Source organism: Macrosteles quadrilineatus, unplaced genomic scaffold (assembly GCF_028750875.1).
Source record: "Macrosteles quadrilineatus isolate MER2022 unplaced genomic scaffold, UCM_ALF_1.0 Scaffold_3__2_contigs__length_128488019, whole genome shotgun sequence".
Lineage (NCBI taxonomy): Eukaryota > Metazoa > Arthropoda > Insecta > Hemiptera > Cicadellidae > Macrosteles > Macrosteles quadrilineatus.
In genome coordinates, this window is record NW_026542596.1 from 115,438,535 (window position 1) to 115,459,038 (window position 20,504).

The 20,504-nt window shown below is 32.7% G+C and overlaps 1 protein-coding gene across 13 annotated transcripts in view; it reads left to right on the forward strand.

Moving 5' to 3' along the window:
- Positions 1-20,504, forward strand: part of LOC128988457 (disks large 1 tumor suppressor protein-like) — a 1,201,819-nt gene that overhangs the window by 1,106,187 nt on the left and 75,128 nt on the right. For 10 of the 13 annotated variants that reach the window (XM_054409756.1, XM_054409751.1, XM_054409754.1 and 7 more), the window contains 2 exons: positions 10,937-11,215; positions 16,573-16,803. In XM_054409756.1, the coding sequence (XP_054265731.1) occupies positions 10,937-11,215; positions 16,573-16,803 (510 nt within the window). The remainder of the gene's footprint in view (positions 1-10,936; positions 11,216-16,572; positions 16,804-20,504) is intronic. The other 3 variants (XM_054409752.1, XM_054409763.1, XM_054409761.1) reach the window with 1 other exon arrangement.

Below are 20,504 nucleotides of genomic sequence, written 5' to 3' on the forward strand. Positions count from 1 at the left end.
TTTGATGTGGAAAGTGGGGAAAATCAGAGTTTCTTATCAAAGTCGCAAAAATATTTATTATTTTCAATTTCACTTCGACGATCACTGCATAATTTATATTCAAGTGGAATAAAACCCGACTAGAGTAGATTGAGTGAAGTGCTGATTGTGTATTGAAACTGGATCCAATTTCTGCTAGGTTGAGATAGGAAAGGAAAATGGCTTCTCATGTCTAGAATTTACGACATTTCATTCTTTAATACTTTAATACTTTCTTATGAAATGGCGACCATACAATGTAGGTATTTTAAGCCAAGTATGAATGGAGATGAGTGTAGGATGAGTGGCGCGATCTTGTAGTCTTCTTAGTGACTAAGGCCGACATTCCTTAGACACAGCTGTTAATTAATAGCCCAAACAGCTAATGGCAACTAAGGGACCTACAGTTTATAGTGGAATCCGAACCACATTTTTTCCTTGGTATATACGAATTGGTCTAATTATCAGGATAGTACTGCGGATAGTCGTAATACTCACTAGTGCGGACGTTAATCCACACCAGGGAGTATCCCATCCACAGTGCATACCTATAAATATCCACAATCCGTAACCTCCTAGTAGCTGGATTACAGAACGACGCCACCCGTCCCAGTCTGATGTAGGCCACACTTTTATTTTAAATCATTTTTGTAGGTGTAGCTACAGAACATAACATTTTCCCTGTTAAATTTTCTTAAATCAGTGTAAGAAAGCATGATCCGTCGTCTTTAGTGTAGTAGTGATCAATTGTTTAGTATTATTAAGTATTTTGTGTAACAATGGTCAAATCTGATTACAATGTAGAGGACCCAATATTGATTTAGCAAGGTGATTAGGTCGTGTGATTGAATGACAGCTTTGATTACAACGCTGTGACCCGATGCATGCTGATTGGAGATAAGCCTTGTATAGACTATGTAGATTGATGGTTTCACTGTAAATGTAACAACTTTTTAAATGGTACATAGTATAAATTAATATCGGGGTTTTAACGCTCCATAACTTTTATACTATTAAACTTACCACAATAAATAATACATAAAATAAAAAAGCAACTCAAAGAGTTTATGCCATCCAATGACAAATTATTTAACAAAATCGATCCAGTAGAACTGTAGATTTAATTGTACAAAGTTTAAAAATCTCCAACTTTTATCACCACTATAAATTGAGAGGTCGCTTTACGTTTTTGCAAATAACTTTCAAATGGTGAGGAAATCGACCAAAGTGGAAGGTGATATTCCGAAATTGAATAAAATTTCCTAATTTACTATTATGCATTTCTTGAAAATACTCAATAAAGGCAGCCAAAATTGCCTCAAAATAAAAAAAATGTAATTCCAGTTTTTTATGTTGACTATGTCCACTGTCTAAATTAAAAACGGGGATTTTTCACATTTTTTGAGGCAATTTTTTGTCTGCCTTTCTTAAGTATTGTCAAGAAACATAATAGCAAATTGTAGTAAATTTTATTTTCCGTCGGAATATTACCCTCCACTTTGCTCGATTACCTCACTATTTAAAAGTTATTTCCAAAAATGTTAAGCATCCAATTTATATAGTAGTGAAAAAAAGTTGAAAATTTCTTTATAACTTCGTACAATTAAATCTACAGTTCTACTAGATCGAGTTTTGTTAAATAATTTGTCGGCTAGGCATTAACTGTTTTAGTTGCTTTTTCTTTTGGTGTATTACTAAGTTTAATAGTAAAACTTGTATAAAGCATTAAAACCCCGATATTTATAAACACCCAGTTGCCTTCTTTGTCAATAAGAAACGTTAAAGGGTTGATAAACAATATTGAGAGAGACCAGCTATTTTATTTAGTTGAATTACCCAGAGTTCCTTCGTCTTAGCCCTTTTTTTCATGCCATTTATGAAACCTACAGCTATACGCTATGAGCTGTTGACTCTGCCACGACCACGGCCTAACTTTGTCGCAAGTGCAGTTTCAGTTTCAATAGCGGAGCACAATGAGGTCACAATTACATTGTGGTCCAGCCGTTTAGTTCCGCTGATGGCATAACTTAGTTTCCATTCAGCCTCTAAGGCCCGCATGATTGGATCAAATCTTAATCCAATCTCGTGGGACTATAGGGTTTGTGTGTGGTTAACTAGCGTGGAACTGTGTTTATGTAGCTGTAAACTAGTTGGAATCCAACTGCGGTTAAAACAATATTAAACAAGGGAACATAGGGAATACACGTAGACGTGGAATTTCATAAAGTTGGTTTTGCGTTCTTACAGTTACTGAGATTGTTTAAGGGTGTTTGGTCGCAAATTTTCATGTCTGATTTTTTGTTATTGTTTAATTGTACTAAAAATTAGATATACAAATATATAAGAAAAAATTTTTTATTTTGAATATTAAGCGAGATATGGAGCTTGAAAGTAGTAAATTTTTAATCTTTGGTACCAGTTCACAGGGAGAACGGGTAATGCGATTCTCACCAAAATTTGCATTCAGGTGTGTAAAAATAAGATAATAATCACTAGCTATTTAAAATTAAAATTTTTTTTAAAAATTTTATTTTTTATTTTTTATAAATTTTTTAAAAAATTAAAAAAAAAATTAAAAATAGCTGTTTGTTTTTGGGAAAAATGTAACTGTATGTGGAAATTTAAAAAAATGTGATATGTTAACTCGTTTGGGCTGTGAATTCGTACCTTTGATGCCTTGCGCTGTCGGAGCACTACTCGTTGAGAGTTTGTACACTAACACCGGGGCTTTAGAATACTTTAACATCACGTAATTATTAACATCCTTTAGCATTGAAAGAATACGTTTATCGTTGTATTCTAAAGCCCCGGTGTTAGTGTACACACTCTCAACGAGTCGTGCTCCGACAGCGCAAGGCATCAAAGGTACGAATTCACAGCCCAAACGAGTTAACATATCACATTTTTTTTAATTTCAACATACAGTTACATTTTTCCCAAAAACAAACAGCTATTTTTAAATTTAAAAAAAAAATTTTTTGTAATTTTTTAAAAAATTTATTAAAAAATAAAAAATAAAATTTTTTTAAAAATTTTAAATTTTAAATAGCTAGTGATTATTATCTTATTTTTCCACACCTGAATGCAAATTTTGGTGAGAATCGCATTACCCATTCTCCCTGTGAACTGGTACCAAAGTTTAAAAATTTACTACTTTCAAGCTCCATATCTCGCTTAATATTCAAAATAAAAATTTTTTTCTTATATATTCGTATCTGTTATTTTTAGTACAATTGAACAATAACAAAAAATAAGACATCTAATTTTTGACCAAACACCCTTAACACGTTTCATTTGAGGTTTCGCCATAGGAAGAATTGAACAAGAATAAAGTTTTATACAATTTTAAAAAATTTAAGAGAATACTGCATAGGCCATTTTCCATTATTATTAGTGAAAACAAAGCATTCAAGACGTTTCAGGATCTGGAAACTGATCGCATCTTCAAGTGAAAAAAGTAGATAAAGCTCAAGACTAAACAACGTGATTAACCGTTGACCAACTTTTTTACTAATCGTGGTGGAAAATATCCGAAATATTCAGGACATTATATAAACTAGAGACTAATAAAGAACTTCAAACAAAGACAAATTTAAGTTTTATTATTGAGTTAAACAAATTTATGTGAAAATAAATCAATTGTGCTATGTGAATGGATTTCTGATCAAAACGCCAAAATAAAAACGTTTAAATTTCAAAAACTAAATCTCATTAAGATTGAAGTTTACACTCAGAGAAGTGAATCCATGTAACAATCTTTAGGAGTGGATACTTTCAAATCTCAGCGTGTTATGAATAAGCAGTTAGGAACACATCCAGATTTTATTTTATGTGAGGTACCCCTACAAAATATCAAAATCAATAAATGTTGTATCCAAATATACTTAGCTTTGATTTGTCTTTTCCGTATACTTATCAGAAAGGCGGTTTGCACTGGGTCGCTGCAGGCTGATTGGTTTTCATTTGTCGCGCTGCCTGGCGACTGTTATAGAAGCCAAATTGAATTCTTACCCTCCCAATTGGCACCTTTCTTGCAGAGAAAATAAAATTAACTTCTGCGAGTGACATTATCAATCTGCAGGATTAGAAAGGTTACTTTTATTGAGTTTGAAATAATTTACCTTTACATTTAACAGACTTCTTGCGTGTTTTATGTTTCATCATAATAATTCCATTTTGTAGTTGAATAAAGTAAATTATTGGTAGATGAAAAGAAATCGAAATACTCATGTGGGGAATTCATTCTTGAACACAATTGCAAAGTTTATTTAGGCATAACATTTATGTGTTTGGGTATATTTTAAATTTCCTATAACAAAAACCAGTTTATTTATTTATTTTTTTACTGCCAGTGCATAAAACACGTGACTTTGGTATTTTTACTGTAGTTAAAAAATATCAATACCCCCGCCGCAGCAAACCTGCCGTCTAAGCAAATTTCCATTTGGCTGAATTGATTTTCAATCGATCTATTTAAATAACATTAGGTTTAACGAGTACCTAGGTTTGCTGCTACAAGGAAACTAATAAAGTGTGTGTTTTAAGTAAAATAATTATTGCTTAGTAGAAAATGAATATATTTGCCAAGTTTGATCAAAAGATATCCATAAACAAGCAAACTACAACATTTTACAATATTCTCCATAAGAATAACATGGGAATTCTAAATTTACAATTTTTTTAGTTTTTTCCGTAACCAATAACCGTACAAAAACACTTTGATATACTGAATTGTTTGTTTTTTTAAGCTCTTTAAGAAGGTTTAGAGAAAAATTGGGAAATTTTGTGTTTTGAGGGTCAAAAGTGAGAAAAACCAATTTTTACCCCATAAAACCCCCCATAAAACCCTGTTCCCATGGTCCGATCATGCTGGATCGCGAACTCATTCAAGTTTATCCCGCCTTACACCTTCAAACCAAATTTCATCAAAATCGGATAAAAATTACTCAAGTTATCGTGTTCACGGACACATATATATATAAATCTATATATATATATATATATATATCTATATATATATATATATATATACATATATAAAAATTTGAACGAATGGTGTTTTTGGCCTCTGGGGACATCAAAATGAAAAAGTAAATCGGTCCTGGGCCTAAGTCTTACCATGAGACCTACGGTAATAGCTACTTCCCTATAGGGAAATTCGCTAAAAAGGTTTCATATGCTAAGTCTCAGTACAAATTAAAATATGATTGCTCTCCCTTAAATAATATGATTCGATCATGATCAAGTTAATTCACTAAATAATCATTTTTCACCACACTACGATGTTTTTAGCCTTTTAACAAACGTTTATTGGAGGCCGAAAGCCAACTGTCGTCGTCATTGGGGGACCGAGCAGGTTTTTACATCCCTAGGCCCGAAAATCAGCTGCCCGCCTACTTCCTTAAAACAATAATGCATATTTTGCATACACAATTAATATCAATAGCATTGCTATGGAATTGTTTCATTGTCACCGCTGCCTAGCAACTATATATTTTTATTTTGCTGATTCCTCAAATTATTTCTTCACATAACCTTAAAGTTGTAGTTGTATTTATTATTGTTGTGGTAAATAGTGGTACAGTAATAGGGTATAGTGTGGTGAAAAATAGCATTCGTACCACGGACCAAAACGGTTTTGCAGCTCTCGATCGTTAAGTTCTCGACTTCGTCTAGAGCTTAAAAACTATCTCGAGCCGGCAAAACCTCATTTTCGGCCCTAGGTACGAAATGTACTATTTCACTGTACTATCAATAATAATGCCATCCTAAAAAAGTTCACAAATCCTAAAATTGCTTTTGGGTTAATACCATTAATTAAGGACCGTTCTTTAAGGTAAATAATATCCTTAGTGTAAATGTTTGTACACATATAGACATACCTTAAGTGTTACAATTAAGCAAAAGGGTCATAAATCATAAATAATTGTCAAAGAAATTTGTAATAAATGTTGATTGAATGAAATCCTGATTGATGATCAAAGCTTGTTTGACTTGTTACACAAATAGCCAATAGTCATCCCTTGTAGTTGGGTGAGGTCAAATCAAATCAAGGCAGTGGTGATGTTGGCACATAATTAACCCAGCAATATGTCTATGTATCCCCTGTATACAGAAGGCAATGTGTCTTCCCTTCAACCCAAACATTGAGTAGTCCCATATGATAAATCATTATTTGGTTAACATAAATTTACTTTACAGATTTTTAACATAATTTTTGGAAATGTTTCTACTAGATTTTGATAGGTAAAACATTTTTTATAGAACATCATCGGAAAAAATACTCCCACAGCAGCGAACCTGCAGAGTTAGCAAATTTAGATTTCTCTGATTGGTATTGCACTCAAATATATCCCTACACTCAAATATTTCCCTAAGCATGATAGATTTATTCTTTATTTAAATGTCATAATGTTTAACGAGTACTTAGGTTTACCATAGCTTATGGGAAATTTGCTAAAAAGGTTTGAAGAACTTTCTCTTATAACAAATATTCCCGCCGCAGCAAACCTGCAGACTTAGCGAATTTCCATCCTTTAACTAAAATGTCTCCTTAAAAATATAACATTTATTCCCTATTTAAACAGAATTAGTTTAATGAGTACGTAGGTTTGCTGCAACAGGGAGGGTAAACAGTTTTTTTTTAAATGTAAAATATAAAAAGGTACTATGGTTTAGTAAGAAATTAATGTATTTTCCAAATTTGATTAAAATATGTTCATAAACAAGCAAACTACATCATTTTACAATATTCTCCATAAGAATAAGATGGGAATTTTAAATTGACAATGTTTTGAATTTTCTCTGTTACCAATAATCGTACAAAAATTCCTTTATATACAAAATGATTTGTTTTTTAAGCTCTTTAAAAAGGTCTAGAGAGAAATAGGGAAAAAATGAGAAAACCCGATTTTTACCCCATAAACCCCCCCCCGTAAAACCCAGTTCCCATGGTTCGATCATGCTGGTTCGTGAACTCATTCTAAAGTTTGACACACATATATACAATATATATATATATATATATATACATATATAAAAATTTGAACGAATGGTGTGTTTGGCCTCTGGGGACATCAAAATGAAAAAGTAAATCGGTCCCGGGTCCAGGTCTTACCATGAGTACTACGGTAATAGCTTATTCGCTATATGGGAAATTCGCTAAAAATGTAAAAAGAGTTGTCAATCCTTATCCCTTTGCGTAGCACAGGTACGACTCCTAATGTTTTATGGATATACATACAAGAAACAGTTAATTTTTTCCATTACACCTTACGGGAAAATAACCTACATTTACTAACATAACACATGAATTAACTGTTAAAATGTAACTAATAATTGACTTAAAACCTGTAATTAATTTTGTCTTAATAAGTTTAAGTCAATTAAGCATGTAAAGGTTTTGATTTAATTTTGTATTACTTAGAAACTATGTAACATATCTTTTGTGGATGATTTACGGGAAGAACCTTCTTCGATGTTCTTAATAACTGAAATGCTTTGGGCTGATTACTTCTAATCCAGCTTAGGGTTGGCCACTGTCGCAAAAGCCAAATTAAATTTTTCCTGTCCCACTTGGTGGAGTGTTTGTAAGAAATCATTTCACCTCAGGTTGCAAAGTGAAAGGTTTTATATTTTTGAAATTGTAATCTTGATTTGTTCAATTTTTTTATGGTGTGTTAATTTTCAACTTTTATATTTTGGCTTTTGTCTTGTTCTATTATTGTTTGTCTAACATTTTCTCAAAAATTCACCAGGCCTATCTACATAAAATTAAAAGACCGTAGAAAGTGCAAAGTCAATTCCCCACCAATCTTGTATGTATAATTTAGTTTGAATGTGGACAATTTGTACTTTGTTTATAGATACGGTAAAAATGTTGTTGCCAAATGCCCTGTTTTGGATAAGTGTTTAACTCAAACCACCTTAGTAAACAAATTATTTGTACTGACTTATTTCTAAAAACATCTAATTGACTGTGCTTTAAAGTTTTAAGAATGTGATTCCTTTCAAAAGTACTTTGCAATTAATTGTGTTTATAGAAAAATTGTAATCACTTTTAATTTAGGCCTACTTGTACAAATGTAATTTATAACAAAATTGTACTGTCATGATTATTTGCTTAGTATTGTAGTTGCATTGTATAATTTGATAGAACCAAACTTAGTGCAAAGATTTCAACATTTTACAAATGATTGTTGTACTAAACAGTTTACAGTACTTCTATAAAATTCATATTAGATAACATCAAACTATTTTTGTCATTTTTCATTACTAATAGAATCACAGCCATTTGTGTTAGCCCAGTTTCTGCTTAGTTATGATTTTCTCTGAATGAAACTGAAACAATCTATTGTTGAAAGTTATACAACTCTGGACTTAGTTGAATTGTAACATTATTTCCTTTGTAGGCATGAAACTGAATTGTATAGCTTAAAACTCAAAAGCCTAGATGTTCAACAGAATCTACATCGAGTGCAATGTAATAAACCTCCCTCTGTATCCATCAGTTTTAGTTTAAAACTGCTGTTCTGGTCCCATTTTCAAGTTACTCTGGTAATTGACTGTTTAAAAATTTAGATGTAATCATCAAGAGTAAAATTAACATAAAAAGTAATATTACTTGGATATTAGTTGAAATAAATTATTTAAAATAATAATAATCATCAGTCTAGGTTTCATCTCAATGTCTTGTTGAGCGGAGCGAAGCGAAGCTCTTTAAGATTAACTTCGATGCAATTTAAAAGTAACTCAAAGTTTTTAAATTTTAACATAAGCCTTATGGGCTGCCACCACGATGGTTACAGTTAACGGCAAAACAAATAATCATCTAAATCAATATTTTTATCTAAATAGGCTATTATGAACATGCTTTCTTATTATATTGTGAAATTTAAACCCTATTTAATGTTTGTTGTTTCATGTGGAACCGTAAGCTGATATAACTAAATTATTAAATTGTTAGATTTCAGTTTATGTAACAACAAGAATGTTAATGCTTATTTTGGCTATTACTGTATAAACAAAACACACGGTTTACCACTGAGTTTAAACAACGCATTCTATTCTTCCCAACCTATTTTAAAATTTGAAATATTTAGATGAGATCATCGTGTTGGCAACACACTTGTTGTATTGATTGTTGTGTTGGCAACAACTTTGGGTATATGATTGCCCAAGTAAATAAGGATTAAGTATTTTTTTTTGTGTTTTCGTTTTACAAGAGATTACCTAATTCGCATACGAGTGTTATTTTAAGGAAAACTTCGGAATGCACTCTCAAAAACTGCCTGATATTAAATTTGTAGAAAATGAAGATGAGCAATAAAAGCCTGAAACACACAAACACACAAACAACAACTTCTGGCAATGTTTTGAGATAGTTGAATATTGTAGAACACTTTATTTAAAACAACGTGTTACATAATTATTTTGAAAGGGAAAAATTTAAGAGAACAAACCATAAAATGGTATATAGTGACAGCTATTTGTACAATTCTCTGAAATCGGGCAAGTCTTTAAATATTTAATCGTATCCTTATTTATGAAACTTGTTATAGATACCCATTGATAATTCTGAGACAAACTGATAGGCAAAATTGATGAAATAGTTTAATTATGTCTATAAACGTCGCTTTTATTTATTGCTTTAATAAAAACTATGAAACCTTATCGCTCCGCTCAACTGACTTTGCTAATAAATATTAAGTAAAAACTGGTAGTATTTTTGTAATATGGGGAAAATTATTTAAATACATTAAAGGGTAGGCTAACTTATGTTTAAATGTACCCCCTCCGTCGATAGGTATGACTACTTCTGGGTGTATACTCATGTTAGACCATGCTAATCCAGATCAGACGATATTGGAAGGTACTCGCCCGAAGTGACTGGTTAACCAGTTAAGCTTTGGTTCGCAAATTGGCCATTCAGCAATCTGCATCTGATCAACCCTATAGTAATTTAGGGCCCGACTTGATTACTCGCCTTAATATCTGAATAGAACTGGTTAGCTACGCAAAACATATGTATATGGCAAACTAGTTTTTGTACTAATCGTGTTAATTGATTGATTCTGTTCAATTTTCTTTGGTTATTATCTAAACCTTAACTTTGGTCACATTAAGGTACCTTCTATTTGGATTTACACTACGTTACCCTGTGTCATTTGACAAAATTCTACATCATTATTTTACAACAGTTTGTTCAGTGAATAAATCAAAATAGATATGCATCTTTCCACTATTAGTGATTTTATGTTCGGGTTTTAAGGTATTAATTAGCTAACACTGTTTCCATTTCTGAAGCAATGATCAGCCACTGGAAAGAAGGAATTGTTATTAAATAAATGAAAGATCAGATTAAACGTTGATCAAAGATAGAATGCTGCAATGCATCAAAAACGTCATGTGGTATTTTCATACAGTTTAACAACAAAGTCATCTACCAAAGACAAAGATTTCACCATCTACTTTGATTGTAGAAGTCTTCCCTAGTAAAAGAAGCGAATAAAATGGTGATTTCAATTTAATGAACTTTTGGTTTAGGCATATAACTTCAGCCAACTAACCGCAGAAGCTGTTTATCCCAAGAAACGTCAACAATATTTTTACCAGTTTTATTTCGATTATCTCACAACGGCCTAAATTTGATTGCCGACTTGAATTGCAGAATCCTACAAGATATAAGAAGCAATTACATAGTAGCGATATGAAGTAATTTTAACTCCTAGTCCTACAGTAAAATAACCACAGCATCTGTTTTTCCACAAGATGGATTGCTGCAACGCACTTAAAGTGTCAGCTTTTCATAGTTTACCAACTCGGTTATACCAATGTCTGCTTTGATGGTGGAAGCGTAGAATGGTTGAATTAGTTGTATTACTGTTCTACAGCCAACTAACTGTAGCACTTGTTGCAGCAGGTGAATGGAGAGGCTGAGTGGGAGTACGAGGAGATCACGTTGGAGAGAGGAGGCGCAGGGCTGGGGTTCAGCATTGCCGGCGGCACCGACAACCCCCACATCGGCGACGACACCGCCATCTACATCACCAAGCTGATCCCCGGCGGGGCGGCCGCAGCCGACGGTCGTCTCAGAGTTAACGATGTCATCTTACAAGTCAACCAGGTGTCGGTGGTGGATGTACCACACGCCTCAGCCGTCGACGCGCTCAAACGTGCCGGCAACACTGTTACTTTGGTGAGTCTGGCCTCTGCGGATCAGCGTTATTAATCAAAATGTTAATTAATTATCACAATTTCAATTTCACGAGAAACCAGCAATTTTCAAAAACTCGAGAGAATGATTGACCAAAAAACTAGATTATTAGTTTTATTCTTAGACTATTTTAAAAATGCGTGTTTATGTAGCTGTAAACTAGTTGGAACCCAACTGCGGTTATTCAAACATTATTAAACAAGGGAACATGGGGAATAAACGTAGACGTGGTGTTTCATAAAGGTTGGTTTTGTGTTTTTACAGTTTGTACTGAGATTGTTTAACACGTTTCATTTGAGGTTTCACCAGAGGATGGGGAATTCAACATGAATAAAGTTTTATACAATTTAAAAGAAATTATTAAAGAGAATACTGCATACATTTTCCATTATGATTAGTAAAAACGAAGCCTTTACGACCTTTCCGGCTCTGGAATCTAACCTCATCTTCAGGTGAAAAAGTATTTAAAGATCAATACTAAACAACGTGATTAAACGTTGGACAACTTTTTTACTAATCGTGGTGGAAAATATCCGCAATCTATATTACCTCCTCAGTATATTCTTGCAAAATCAAATAAAAAAAAACTTCCACAGGTCTCCTACAATTGCTTAACACTAGGCTTCAGACATCAGTCGGTGTTCACTTGTATACACCAATCATTAAATAATTTATTTTTGTAAAAAAATACAACCGACTTCAAACGCTCTAAAAAGAATGAAATAATTTCAATAAAGTAAACTTTTGTATTAGTCAAGCTCATGTATTTTAAGTCGGCGCGGCTTTATGATGATTTTTGATACAAAATTGAAAGAGGGGGTCCATATTGCAGGTGACTATCTATAACTAAAGGTGTTAATCTGCATGTCTTTTTCATAGTTATGCATTAAGTGTTATTTTATTACCGTAGTCAGAGATCGGCATTATAGTGGTATTAACGAGTATCTTTAAAAAGATTATAACGCATTTAAATGTTTCTAACTTGGAAAAGTAACATTTTAATACTAAACTAGCTTCTTTTCCCTATCATAATATCAAACTAAATTATTTTCCTATTCATATAAAACATTTGTGTGTGTTATTTTCATAATGCATTTATTCCGAAGTAAACATAAAATACAAGAAAATATTTCCTTTATTATAAGCAAAACAGTTCAGTATGTTTTTTATATATTTATGTTATCCAGCTTCCCAGCTACAATTTATTGATTTTCAAAATACACGCACAATATTTCATTTCAATCATATTTGCAGTTTGAGCCGCGCCGACTTGAAATACCTGAGCTTGACTAATACAAAAGTTTACTTTATTGAAATTATTTCATTCTTTTTAGAGCGTTTGAAGTCGGTTGTATTTTTTTACAAAAATAAATTATTTCATGATTTTTAGTGACTGTATAATTTTTTATGTATTAATTACTTGAGGTTTTTTGATAAGCAAAACTGTTTGAAACAATCAAAAGTTCCACAGAACAATCATTATTTTAAAACTGCTTGAGTCACCTGTTCAGGTTATATAATCAATGGGTATGAAAATAAACATTTTTAGATATTCCGTAAGAAAGAAAGAGTTGTCCATTACATTAGACCTAATGAAAAACTAATGGTCTTTTCTAGATACATTGAAATGTCAGACATCATCGTTTCCTGCAATCGGTGTACTTCTACATTATAAAAAGAAATACAGTAACGTCTAAAGCCTTTTGGAACAATATGAAAGTTATTCCTCCGCCACCAGCACTAAAAAATCTCTCAAAAGTGGAAAATTGGTCGTTAACATATATAGTACCCTTTGGAAAATATTATAAGAAAGATTGGTTCAGCTAAAAGTGGTGCAAGCCATGTAGGGGGTTTTGTTTGCTCAAGATATAGCCTATAAAGTCGAAATTGCAAATCATCTTCCTCTAGGACTTTCCGAAGCAGGCATAATAGTATTGATATGTTATAGTAACTGGGTAGAGAATATTAATAAACATTCCACATCTGCAAATGCATGTTTAGTAATTAAAATATTTAACACTTTTAAGACAATTGACGATTATGCACTGTCACACTTCTTAGATCGTGATAGATAGATAGATAGATAGATTTATTTGATCATTAAACATTATACATAAAATGCAATAGATCATGTCAATATAGTAAACAAGGTAGGTAATCAGAGAGATACATGCAATCAAGCCACATCAATTAAGGTTTACATGCACAAAAAATAGGTACTTATAAGATAAATTATGAATAATAGGCCTACAGACAGGCTTACTAAATAATATATGCAATAGTAATTAAGTGTAAGGAATAATTACATTATTTAATTTATATTTAGACCTGTTTTACGAATGATTTGGTTTTCACAATACACCTTTATTTGTCAATATCATACAGCTATTCACTGAAACATATATGTTTTTGTAAGTCAGAATATTCAATACTAATAAAAACAGAATTACTGTATACACAAATCAGGTCAAACTTTAAAATACATTTTTTATAGTAACCAAAACAAAATGCATTTTCTCAATGTAATTCAGGCTCCATGGCAAGAAATAGTTTATTGATCAATATGAAGCAACTGTTTCATGAAGAGTTGTCTGTAGCTTCATTTAAATGGTTTCAACTAACAGCTGTAGGAATGTTATTATTATTTATTGCCTTCTCTACACAAATGTAAACAATCTGCCAAATGTAAACAAAATAAATGTTGAATATTTAAGGTTTTCAGAATTTTTCACCGAAACAAATATTATACCTAAACATAATATATAAGGTACCAAATAGAAACTCTCCTGGTTATTTTGGTGGTGGAACCACACTGATCGGTAAAAGAATCACAGAGAAATTGGTGAACATACATAGAAAAAAAAAAACATCGTCACAAACAAATTGAGAACCTCCTCCTTTTGTTGGTAGTGGGGAAGTCGGTTAATTACAGCAAAATTAAGAAATGAGAATGTCGACATTAGTATTTAATAATTTGTCTCTTGATCCATATAGATGGAATGTAAACATAGCAACATTTGATACAACTATTTGTCCTCTATATTAGACTGTTGGTGAGTGTTGACAAAACACATTCCTCTCCCAACGGACAAATCACTTCAGCTGTTGAAGTGTCGAGTGTTTACCTCTACATCACTCTCGGGAAAAGTCGGCTTTGTAGATATTCAAATTTCAAATTCAACTTGCCAACACTGCTTTGTTTTTGCTGTGTTTATCAGTTTACTTCAAAAGCGCTATAAACATGTTTATGGTGAATTAATGTTCGAGCAATTGTTTTGGGGATTCACTTAGTACAATTCTATTTTTAAATTACCGTACTTCTTAATTGCTTAAAATTATTTTATAGTAAAATATTTAGCGAAGACACAATTGGTGCTTATCCCTCAATAACAAATCAACTGCTTGGTTACAATTCTATTTTTTATTACTTCCTTGGCCCTGTGGCTTTTAAAGAAGATCAGCCTACTATAGAGTATCCGTAGCAGTAGGCTTACACCAAACTCTTTAAAACAGGCTTACAGTCAATATTATTAATATTATCTCCATGACTGCATGTGCATTAAATAAATTTATTTTTAAATTGTACAACAAACAAGAATGATATCATTAATGATAAATAAGTATAGATTAATAACCATACTAGATACCTAGGTAGCTGTCCTATCTGTAGTCTATATAGACCAACAAAAACATTTTGTTTCTTTTAAATAGACTTTAGTTGAATAAACCGCTCATGGAATAAGCTACCATACTAAAAATTGTATTTACTCGCTTGGTTTTCAATACTATGATAGTCTGTCCCTGATAAGTTGTCACCAGTTTTGAGATCAAAATGGACTTGCTGTAGTTTAATTGAGTAAACTTTTTATCCAAGTTAAAATTTATGACTAGACAATTTTTTTTAAGATAAAACCTCTTTAATGTTTCATCAACCATCTCGATAACCAAAACTTTGAGAGAAAATTTAATTTTAAACTGTTGCACTCTCTGCAAATTACATTAGACTTTTTTATAGGCAATAGTTGTTTCATATACATGGTATGTGTCTTTCAGTATCCAAAATTAACTGGTGTTATAATGATAATTCGCCTATTGGCTCTGATGATGATTGGAGTGTCCAATCGAAATCGATCACCACTTACCACCTTTTTTGTATATTTATTTACCGTCTTGTGAGTAACAGTATAAGCGTAAATATATGTTTTAAGTGTTATAAGACGTTTCTTTTATTTACTTACCGTTATAATGATCCACAACTTGTAATGAAATACAAGTATCGATTGTATATTCCATTTGCCCGTGATGGCTTTACTGTCACATCCAGTGTTGCCTCAACCGCAGGGCCTTGGCAAACCACCTCTGTTGATCACAGCATGGGTAAAAGCTTTGCCGGCCTTGTTTGGAATTTGATTAAACACAAATTGAGATTAGATTATTGAACAAGGTGAATAAGGTTTGTGTGAATAAATTCAATTTTTGGTGGATTTATGTCAAGTTTTGTATGCGTCCTAAAAATTTTCAGTATTTTAACTTTCCCATTCAGTCAAATGTATTAGTATTTTGACTCCCCTTGGTGACATTTTTCTGCCTATGAACAGATCTAGTTGAAGTCCTTTTTATATATTTTGTAAGCATATGCAATTTGATATGAAAATGTTACATAAACAAAATTTGTATGTATATTATTTAACATTTTTTATAACTGGAGCCTTTATAGTCAGTAAAAATGCCTTCTTTTAAGCATCCTAAGTCACAAATTTTTATCTGGGCCCCAAATGTAATTTTAAAACAGTTCAATTTATTTTTTTCACCACCATTAGAAACAACATTATAATTAGAGACATCAGTTAATACTTGTCAAACTATTTATTTTCCAAAGTAATATAAGGAGTTTTACAATAGAATTGCTATAATGTGAGCTCTCAAAATTCACTTAGTGATCAAACCATAGTCTCTGAAATTCAAGGAATTTTCCTTAAAACTGTGCATATAATTTGTTACAACAAAAGCTTTGGATATGAATATAACTAGACAAATCCGTTGTTGTGTTTGAGTTGTAGCCAGTTTTTGAATATAAAACGAATCGAGCCTCTAACAGATTACGCTAAAGTATCAATTTTTTATGCCAATGTTTAAATTATAACATATGTGAAAAGACAAATTATAGAAAACTGTTGCATTTTTATTTCACTTTAATTATTATCTTACTAAAGCTAAGGTTTGAAATAGAATGTTAGGTAATATATATAAAATTTACAAAGTAACTGTCATGTTATACTTTTATTTCAAGGAACTGGTAGCCGTCTTGTTTTACTATTTCAACTGGAATTTTTTTTCAGTATGTGAGGAGAAAAAGACTGGCGGTGGTGGCTGGCAGCATGCGGGTGCTTGAGATAGAGCTGCTGAAGGGCAGCAAGGGCCTGGGCTTCAGCATCGCAGGCGGCATCGGCAACCAACACATCCCTGGGGACAACGGCATCTACGTCACCAAGATCATGGACGGCGGCGCGGCGCAGATAGACGGACGGCTGGCGGTCGGCGACAAGCTCATCGGCGTCAGAAACACCATGGTGGGTCTTGTCTTTGTGCTGTGTCTTTGCCAGTGGCAATTTTTAGAAGCATAAACCCTATTACAGGAATGCAATTTATTTTAAGAAAGCAGTCTAACTCCTTAAAATTGATGTACAAGTGCTGAAATATAGCTATCCTTGTAAAAAAAAGACGCTGACAACACACTGATTCATGCACAAAAACTTTTATTTTGGATTGATCTTTTTCCTTTTATTGGAAACTGTTCAAACTTTTGGTTAATATGCCTAAATGTGTTAGAGAGCACCTTCAGTTAGCTGGTGGTGAATACTGGGTTACTGTTTACTCATTCATTGTGACAACATCATTCATTCATTTGTGACACATTCATTCTTAAAGTTCTATTAAGAATTTAATTGAAAACAAAGGTAGAACCTTTCTAAACCATTCGGTAAAGGATCACACCATGTTTCTTATACAAAAAAAGGTAAAATAGTTTAAGGTGCGATAAAATCAGGGTTGGTAAATGATAGTTTATATACATCCATACCTCAACATTCACCTATTTATTTAAAATCATTGCATTAACTTAACTACATCAACCCTATTAATCCATTAATCCTATTTTTAACCATTGTTACTGTTTCACATTCCAATATGCAAAGTTCATTGATTAATTTGCTTATTTGTTCATTGCTACAACAAATATTTTTGATAAACATCATGTTGCCTACAAACTTGGAAAACATAAATTATTGTACTAGTTCTAATAAGATATTTTATTTTGTTTCAATCTTTTCAATTTAATCATGTCCTGAAATCACCAACATTTGAAATAGAAACACATGTTCAATCCATAGTTCAAATAGTATCTGTTAACAAAATATTGTTACCACTTAGTACGACACAAGGAAAGATTAACGATTCCCTTAAAAGTTAAAGGAGAATGGTAAATGAAAACTGCGGGAGAGGGAATGATTCATCTGAGGACAATGGCAAGTCCCGAGGCGGTAATCTCTCTTGGCTCGACCCGACGTCGTGCAAACAGCGGAACACTCGGCTCTACTAACATTTGCCCAATCCTGTCGCGCTATTGAAGTCACAACTTCTGGTTGAGTAAATACGACGGAAATACTTGTACAGGTTCAGAGATCATGGTTGGTCGGTCGATATGTGCTCTGGGCTGGCTTTACAATCCAAATGTTTTGGAACTCTGGTTTTTATAGAGTTGTTTGGGTTGAATTGTTAAAAAAAACTGAGATTGTAATAAATAAATAGTTACTTTAATTTCTTTACATATTTTTAATAATAGTTAGCAATAAAACAGATTCATAGTCAAATCACTTACTAACTACAAACATTTAACTACAAACCACACATTTACTAATTTGTAAAAAATATTCAAAGATTGTTTGTTGATATTTTGAATTGAATGAATTGAGCGTATATTAGTAGTATTATAAAGTACAATTGCTTGGAAAGTTACTCCAGTATTTCAGCAATGTTGACAAATTTCCAATCACTTTATGATGTAACACCATGTAAATAAAAATAAATAAATACACATTGTCAGAAAAATATATTATTTGTCTTATACAGTTTAACATCATAAAGTCAGTTAAAGAGTGGGGAATAGCATATTTCGTACTGAACAGTTTTAAATATAAAATGAAACTAACATTATGTTACATAGTTTTTACTTCCATTTCAAAATCATGAACAACACAAAAAACAAAAACAAACAAACAATTAAGTCAGCTGAAAACTATTTAAATTAATATATCTGTTTTAAGACAGTACAAACTCTTCCCCCATGAAATAATTCAAAGGATACTGTAGATTCTATATCTTCCGAAGTTGATTTATGTGCCGTCTCCATAGCATGTCATCAACAGCAACGGAGTACATAACTCTTCCAATTCTTTTCTTTATTTCGCCTTTTCTCCAAACAATTTTGCCATTTTTCACCATTTCTCTTACCAAAACATGTTCACCTTCTTTGAATTCTCTTATGGTTCCTTTGAAAGATGTACATCCTTGTTGGGCTGTGCGAAAGGTAGGTTTCAACGTTGACTCTAATGAAGGTCTCAACACATCTAACGAATTCCGCAGTTTTCTTCCAAACATCAACTCTGCCGGACTTTTTGTTGTTGTTGATGTCGGTGTTCGTCTGTGAGATGAAAGAACTTTAAGAAGTTTTTCTTTTAGGTTTCCATTTGTGTCCACTTCTTTTCTTAAGTACCTTTTCACTTCTTGAACATAGCGTTCTGCTTGACCATTGCTCTGCGGATTATATGGTGCAATGGTTCTGTGAATAATACCATTCTGTTTTAAGTAATTACTAAACTCTTCTGATTTAAATATTGAAGCATTGTCACTCACCAATGTATAAGGTAGGCCGAATCTTGCAAAAATATCTTCCAAAAACTCAATGGTTTTCTTTGATGTTGCTTGTGTCATGGGACAGGCTTCTAACCATTTAGAGAATGAATCTACAACCAGTAAAACGTATTGATTTGATACAGGTCCTAAGAAATCAACATGTATTCTTTTCCACGGTGCATTTTCTGGTTCCCATGGATGCCACGCTTTAGCAGGATTCTTCTGATTTCTTTGGCAGGGTGTACACTGTTTCACAAATTGTTCTATATCGAGATCCATGTCTGGCCACCAGACATAACTTCTTGCAAGGGCCTTCATCCTAACAATTCCTGTATGAGACGAATGTAGATCATTCAAAACACGTTTTCTCAGAGTGCGTGGTATAATAACTCGATCGCCTCTCATTATACAACCGTCCACTATACTCAATTCATCCAAGTGTTTTTTATACTCCTTATGACCCAATGGTTTACCTCTTAGTAAGCAATCGTAAATATCTTTCATTACAATTTCCTTCTGAGTTTCCTCTTGAATTTCGTCCAGCTTCACAGGCAATACATCATTGAATTGCCTAATTTGGTATAAACACGCTCTGTTTATGTCATCCATGAAATTTTCATCCTCTTTTCCTATTATCGGTGCTCTCGAAAGGGCATCAGACGAGACATTCTCCTCAGAAGTTATATGTTGAACCTCGTAGTCAAAACCTTGAAGGAATATGGCATACCTTAGAAGTCTTTGCGCAGTCATTCGTGGTAATTCCTTTGCGGGGTTGAAGATAGAAACAAGTGGTTTATTATCTGTTCTTAAAATAAACCTTTTGGAAAACACATATTGAAAAAACTTATTTACACCCCAAAAGATTGCTGTAGCTTCTTTATCAATTTGAGAATACGACCGTTCCGTGAGCGTAAGAGTGCGAGAAGCGAAACATATTGGTCTTTCCGATCCATCCGGGAGAGCGTGTGAAAGAGTAGCTCCAAGCCCTACTGGACTGGCATCAACTGACAGAATAATTGGTAATTTAGGGTCATATGGAACTAAAACTCTATCTGAAGCAATTTCCTTTTTTGTTTGAAGCCAAGATTTCTCACATTCTGAGGTCCAGGTAAACTTTCTACCACCTCTGGTCAGTTCATACAAAGGGTGTAACAAGCTTGAGAGATGATTGACAAACCTTCCATAATAGTTAATGAGACCCAACCAGCTTTTAAGCTCATCTTTATTGGTCGGTCGGGGAGCATTTACTACCGCCTCCACTTTGTCTTTACATTTGTGAATACCCTTTTCTGATATTTCATGTCCTAAATACACAATCTTAGCTTTAAATAAACTACATTTCTTACTATTGACTCGCAAG